The 6,556-nt window shown below is 57.3% G+C and overlaps 1 protein-coding gene across 2 annotated transcripts in view; it reads left to right on the top strand.

Annotated features, from left to right (window-relative positions):
• The first annotated feature begins 1,854 nt into the window (after positions 1–1,854).
• Positions 1,855–6,556, top strand: part of PIANP (PILR alpha associated neural protein) — a 7,139-nt gene continuing 2,437 nt past the window's right edge. Inside the window, exons 1-4 of one of the 2 annotated variants that reach the window (XM_023232445.3) lie at positions 1,855–2,056; positions 4,559–4,618; positions 4,872–5,377; positions 6,132–6,213. In XM_023232445.3, coding sequence (XP_023088213.1) covers positions 4,602–4,618; positions 4,872–5,377; positions 6,132–6,213 — 605 coding nt within the window. In that variant the 5' untranslated portion in view covers positions 1,855–2,056; positions 4,559–4,601. Of the gene's footprint in view, positions 2,057–4,356; positions 4,619–4,871; positions 5,378–6,131; positions 6,214–6,556 lie in introns of those variants that run through there. The other variant, XM_023232446.3, reaches the window with a different exon arrangement.

Here is a 6,556-nt window from a genome sequence, read left to right as displayed (position 1 = left end):
TATCAATATTGCAAAAACTAGTTTGTAAAGACAAGGGCAGAAGCAGGGACCAGTGAGGAAGCTATTATGATAATCTGGATGAGACCAGGACTGTAGCAATAAAGAGAGAAGGAGATGAATTCGGGATATATTTTGGACGCAGAGCCCACAGGACTTGTTGGCGAATTAGATACAGGGAGACAATCAGTGAAAAAAAGGGGAAAGGAGGGATGTTTCCTAGATTTTTAGCCTGAACAACTAGTAGTTGTCAAGCCCCAAGATGGAGATCACTGGGAGAAAAATGGATGGGGGGTGGGGGAATTCAAGACATCTATTTTAGTCAAATTAGCTTTGCATGGCTATTAGACATCCAAGTGGAGATGTCAAGTAGGCTGTTGGATAAATGAGTCTGGCGCTCTGGATATAAATTTAGGACTCACTGACATTTACATAGTATTTAAGCCCTGGGACCGGATGAGATCACTGGACAGAGAATGTGGAAAGAGAGAATGGCCAAGGACTAAGCCCTAGGAGGCTCCAACCTTTAGAGATCACCCGAGGAAGACTAAGAACAGCCAGTGAGGTTGGAGGGAAACGAGGAGAGTATAGTGTCCTAGAAGTGCCCTGAGGAAAAACAAGGTAGTGTGGTAGAAAGGGATGGTGTCCAGGTGGTGGGAGAAGGGGCAGGAGAGGCTACTTTTGATACAGACATTAGGCAAGGCCTCCCAGAAAGCGTTGGATCTAGGTGAGACTGGAATGAAAACAGTGAGTCACTGTGAAAAGCCAGGGAAAAGTATTCCAGACAGAGGGAACAGCAAGTGCAAAGGCCCTGAGGCAGGTTAAGCTTGTCTCCATCCAGGAACATCCACCAGGTCCCCTGCGACTGAGGCATAGAAATGTTTTTGTTTTTGTTTTTGAGGTGGAGTCTCTGTCACCCAGGCTGGAGTGCAGTGGCTTGATCTCGGCTCACTGCAACCTCCGCCTCCCAGGTTCAAGTAATTCTGCCTCAGCCTCGTTAGTAGGTGTGATTACAGGTGCCCACCACCACGCCGGGCTAATTTTTTGTGTTTAGTAGAGACGGGGTTTCACCATGGTCTCGATCTCCTGACCTCGTGATCCACCCGCCTCGGCCTCTCAAAGTACTGGCATTACAGGAGTGAGCCATCGCGCCTGGCAATAGAAATCTTTAGGAAAGGAAATCAGAGAGCCACCTAGGAGCCAGGTCATAAAGGTTCTTGTAAGTCACAATACGGAGTCTGGGTATTCCAGTGCTGGAAAAGCCCAGGAATTTCGAGGTGATCCACTTAATGCATGGTAGCAGAGCCAGAGTGAAACAGGGGATCAAGCTGTGGGGATAATCCAAAGATGGTGCAAGGTCCTTCCTCCCCAGTCCTTCCCTCCACCCCTTGCCCCCAGCCTTGACCTCGGGCACTTTCCACAGCGGACAAAACAAAGTTGGGAGACACGCAGTGGTGACTGTAGTCCCAGCACTCCGGGAAGATGGGCGGGAAGGATCGCTTTAGTCCAGGAGTTCGAGACCAGGCTGGGCAACACAGCGAGACCCCATCTCTACAAAACAGAATACAAAAGAACAAAGTTGGGAATGCAGAGCATTGAGTGACTCAGAATCTCAGAAACTGACTGAGGCGACCGTGGGTGTCCCTGGAGTTGGGGTGAAGGAGGTGAGGAGACTGCCATCAGAATCCAGGGAACCGGACGGTCGCTGGACCCCGCCACCCTCTTCAGCCCTCCACCTGGGACATAGCCGGGTTTGACTCCTGCAGCGCGGCAGCAGGAGGGTTAAACCGTGCGTGGCCTCCGGCGGGAGGGGGAGGCGGAGACGGAGCGGTCCCAGCCGCCGCGCCGAGCCCAGCCGAGCCCAGCCGAGCGGAGCCGAGGCGAGCATCTCCCGCCGCCGCCGCCCCGCGCCCCGGGCGCCCGCCCCCCACCCGCTCCAGCGCCCTGCCGCGGGCCAAACCTCCCGACCATGCCCCGCACCCCGCCCGCTCCTGCGACCCCCCAGCCCCGCTCAGCCCCGAGCGCCCGCAGTCGTCGCGCCGCCGTGCCAACCATGCAGGTGAGTGAGAGGGACCCCACGCCCCCACCCGCGGGGAGTCCGGCCCTGCCTTTCCCGGCTCCGCGCCCTTCGCCTCCTGCCCCTCCCGACGCGGTCCCTCGCCCGGGACAAGGCCTCCAGCCTCCCAGCGCCCCTTCCCCGAAGGGCTCTCCATCCCTCCGCGGTCCTGGCTCGCTCCCGCCCTCCCTGGCGCAGCCGTCCCCGTCCCCGCGGCTGCCTCCATCCAGCCTCGGCTCGGCGGGCGGCTCCGCGCAGTCTCCTGCTTCGGGTCCCCAGTCCGCTCTCGGCGCTCCCTGCCTCGGAGTCCCTTCGCCGACCTCCTTTTCTTCGTCTCCCCCGACTCTCGCCACTCTCCAGCCCTGTGCGGAGAGTGCGGGCCTGCGGGATGGGTGGGCTGGGGGCCACGCTGGGGCTGGGGCCCGGCTCCCGCACCCCGAGGCTCCCGCCCCACCCCCAGCTCGTCTCCTGCGCACAACAGGTCGGTGAGGAGCTGGGAGAGGGGTGGGGGTGGCGCGCCAGCCCGGGGACTGCGGGCTTCCTGGAGGGGGCGGCTGAAGCTGTGCGGGGCCCAGGGGCTGGGTTGGCGCTGGTTGGGGGGGATGCACAGGCGAAGGGGCGATAGTCTTGGAGTCAGCTGGCCACAGATGCGCCTGGGAGCCCTTCTCCGCTTCACTGTTTCGCTCTACACGCCTCGCTCCCTCCCTCTAGCTTTCTTCCCTTCCCCTCTCTCCCTTCTTCCCACCATGCCCCTATCCCTGTGTCTTTCGGTATCTCCATATCCCTTTACATTTGGGGGAGCAATTCCCAACTCCTCCATCTTTGATGCTCCCACCTCTGTTTCCCAGCCCCTTCCTCATGTCATTTTTTCTTCAGCATTTATGTTCTCCTTTCCCACTTCCTTTCTCCCCATCCTGGGCTCTTCCCCCTTTTTTCCCATTCCCTTACGCTCCACTCCTCTGGCTGTCCTGCCTGGACCACTCCCTCCTTCTCCTCCTGCCCCTTCTTCCCCTGCACCTGTGACCCCTTCACCCTCTCCGTTTCCCCTCCCTGACCTTTGCTCTCATCCTTTCCTCCTTCCGGCCTCCTCCACAGTTCGGGTCTTCTGCACCCACGCTCCTCCTCTCTTCCCAGTCCACTCTTTCCCAGGTCTGCCTGCTCTCTCTCACCCTGCACTCCAGGCCAGCTTCCTCTTCACCTTTCTCCTCTCTCACTCCTAACCGCCCTTCCATCTCCCAGCCCTTCACCCCTTCCCATCTCTCCCACTGCCTACTTCCCCACTCCCTTCCCGTGACTTTCCCCTCTTGTTCCCCTGTTGTTCTCTGGGAAGACTCAATGGGCAGATTATTTATTTATTTTTATTTTATTTTATTTTTTGAGTCGGAGTCTTGCTCTTGTCGCCCAGACTGGAGTGCAATGGCGTGATCTCTGCTCACTGCAACCTCCGCCTCCCAGGTTCAAGGGATTCTCCTGCCTTAGCCCTCTGAATAGCTGGGATTGCAGGCGCCCACCACCACCCCCGGCTAATTTTTACATTTTTAGTAGACACGGGGTTTCACTATGTTGGCCAGGCTGGTCTTGAACTCCTGATCTCAGGTGATCCACCCGCTTTGGCCTCCCAACGTGCTGGGATTACAGGCGTGAGCCACTGCATGCGGCCCATTGGGCAGATTTAGACCCAGAATCTAGAGGACACCGGGTGTCCTATCGTCACTCCCACTAGGGAGGCTGCCCCTCCTGGATCCACCACCCTCAGCTCTGAGAACATACCCTTTCTCTTTCAAAACCAACCATCCCGATTTTCCCAGGATCCTTTACCCAGGAGAGCCACATTTGAGGGGGTGGCTTCTTCCTGACTCCACCTCCCTTCAGAGGGCACCTATGCACTTGGATGATTAAACATTAAGAGCAAAAATTATATTCTGTAGTTTTTCTCCCACTCACCTCTCTCTTTCTGTCTCTTTTCTTCCATCCCTCTATCTCTTCCTTTCTCCTGAAGATGCAGACTCCTGGGGCTAATCATAAGACAAATGCCTGGCACTGCCAGTGGGGTGGGAGGGCTGGAAGGGCCCCCTTGCACGCACACACACTCACTCACTTGCTCAGATTGACTTCCCCATCCCTCCCCCTCCCCTCAGACTCCCTCCCTAGCGGTAGGTGCTCAAGGAATCACAAGGTTCTTGGCTCTAAATTAAGATCCAAGAAAAGCCTGGAGCTGTGGGCAGAGGAAGTGAGAAGAAAGGAAGCCAGAGAAGCCAGAGTAGACCCTGGGGTGGAGAGGTAATAGGGACCTGAGAAGTTGTAGATGGGGCTGGGGTCTGGTCAGGCAACCACGCTAGAGTTTTTGCCCTAGAAGGATGCTAAGAAGCAGTGGATCCTGAGTGCAGCAGCATAGCTGGCAGCTGGGTGGCCTGGGAGGGCAGATGCGGGTAGAATTGGTGGATGAATTAGCTGGGGAAGCACACAGGGCAGGGCTGGGGTGTGATGGCCCCCTTTTTCTCCCAGTAAAGGCTGAAAATCTGGGTCACAGCTGAGGAAGACCTCAGACATGGAGTCCAGGATGTGGTAAGTTTGGCCCAGCAGAGGGAGCTTGGAGACCACATTCCCTGGGGTCATGACTCCTTCCTTCCTAGACCCATCCAGGGCCTTCCCTCCTGAGGGCCATCCTCCCTTGGAAGATGGGAAATGAGGCGAGAATCTTCCCAAGGCCCACCTGCTTTCACAGGGAAACCTGGAGGTTTCTGGTGTGAGCCTGTCCTTCCCACACGCAGGCCCACAGTAGGCCTGTGTCTCAGCCACGTTCTCTCCCTTCTTGCAGGCCTGCGCTGCTGCTGTCCCACCTCCTCCCTCTCTGGCCGCTGCTGTTGCTGCCCCTCCCACCGCCTGCTCAGGGCTCTTCCTCCTCCCCTCGAACCCCACCAGCCCCAGCCCGCCCCCCGTGTGCCCGGGGAGGCCCCTCGGCCCCACGTCATGTGTGCGTGTGGGAGCGGGCACCTCCACCAAGCCGATCCCCTCGGGTCCCAAGATCACGTCGGCAAGTCCTGCCTGGCACTGCACCCCCAGCCACCCCATCAGGCTTTGAGGAGGGGCCGCCCTCATCCCAGTACCCCTGGGCTATTGTGTGGGGTCCCACTGTGTCTCGAGAGGATGGAGGGGACCCCAACTCTGCCAATCCCGGATTTCTGGACTATGGTTTTGCAGCCCCTCATGGGCTCGCAACCCCACACCCCAACTCAGACTCCATGCGGGGTGATGGAGACGGGCTTATCCTTGGAGAGGCACCTGCCACCCTGCGGCCCTTCCTGTTCGGGGGCCGTGGGGAAGGTGAGTGGGAAAGGCTGGGAGGGATATGATGGATGAGGAGGCTGGGTGAAGCCTCCAAGGGGCAGAAATAGAGGCCTTGTCTGTTCGCTCCTCCAACAAATGTGTCAGGCACTATACTGGCACAGGATGCGGCGATAAAGACACCCCGCCGGAGTTCAGGTCCACTGGAGCAGACAGATAGGAAAGTACTCGGAGAGGAGTCAACGTAATAAATGCTTAATTAGAGGCACGTGCAGCATGATTTAGGCAAAAAGAGAAGTGAGAGTCTCCTCCAGCTTGGGGATCAGGACACCTTCAGAGAATTGACATTTGAGCTGGCTCTTGAAAACAGAGTGGGAGTATTCCGGGCAGAGAATGCCATGGATGAAGGGCACTACCCGGGAGACGTCTTGGCTCAGGGAGTGCTGACAGAGGAACAGGGCCCGTGGTTTGGGAGTTGGGCCACCGCAGAGACTAGGACATCTCCACCCCATAGTTTCTAGGCATAGCGGTAGGTTCTCTCTGATCACAGGGCCTCATCCTCGTCACATATACACACAGGATTTGGTGAAATACATTTGGGAAAGTGGAGGAAAAGAGCTGAAAACTCAGGGGAACGCTGGTGGTAACAATAAAGAGGGAGGCTCCAGAGGGGCAGACAGTCAGCAGCATGGCTCCACACAGCAATGCCACTCCAGCCCACGGCCGAGCCCCCAGCCCCTCTTGGCTCCTACCACCTCGGGGCTCCCTAAAACTTTCTTCCCACCCCAATCAGGTGTGGACCCCCAGCTTTATGTCACAATTACCATCTCCATCATCATTGTTCTCGTGGCCACTGGCATCATCTTCAAGTTCTGGTAAGCTGAGAGGAGGAGGGTGCTGGCAGATGGGGATGGAATGTTTGGCAGTCGAGGCTCTAGCCACGAGGGGCAGGGGCAGCACTTTTGCTGGGGGGTGGGTGGGAAATGCTGGATGAAGACAAGAACTTGGGAAAAGATAATAAGGATTTGGCTGGGGGAAGACGGTGAGAAATCAGGGCAGATTCTGTCTCCCAGGCAAATACAAGGGTAAGGGAAGGCAGGGGAATTATTTCTGTGCATTTGGGGCTTTGATGGGCCTCCCTTGCCCCTATTTCCTCCAAGACAGAGAAAGCTGACCCAGTCTGCAGAGCCCTTCTTAGGGTTGCCTGGGGGGGGGGGG

The sequence above is a fragment of the Piliocolobus tephrosceles genome, chromosome 10 (assembly GCF_002776525.5).
Source record: "Piliocolobus tephrosceles isolate RC106 chromosome 10, ASM277652v3, whole genome shotgun sequence".
NCBI classification, from domain to species: Eukaryota; Metazoa; Chordata; class Mammalia; order Primates; family Cercopithecidae; genus Piliocolobus; species Piliocolobus tephrosceles.
Note: the sequence above shows the minus strand (reverse complement) of the source record. Positions and strands in the feature narration are given on the sequence as shown.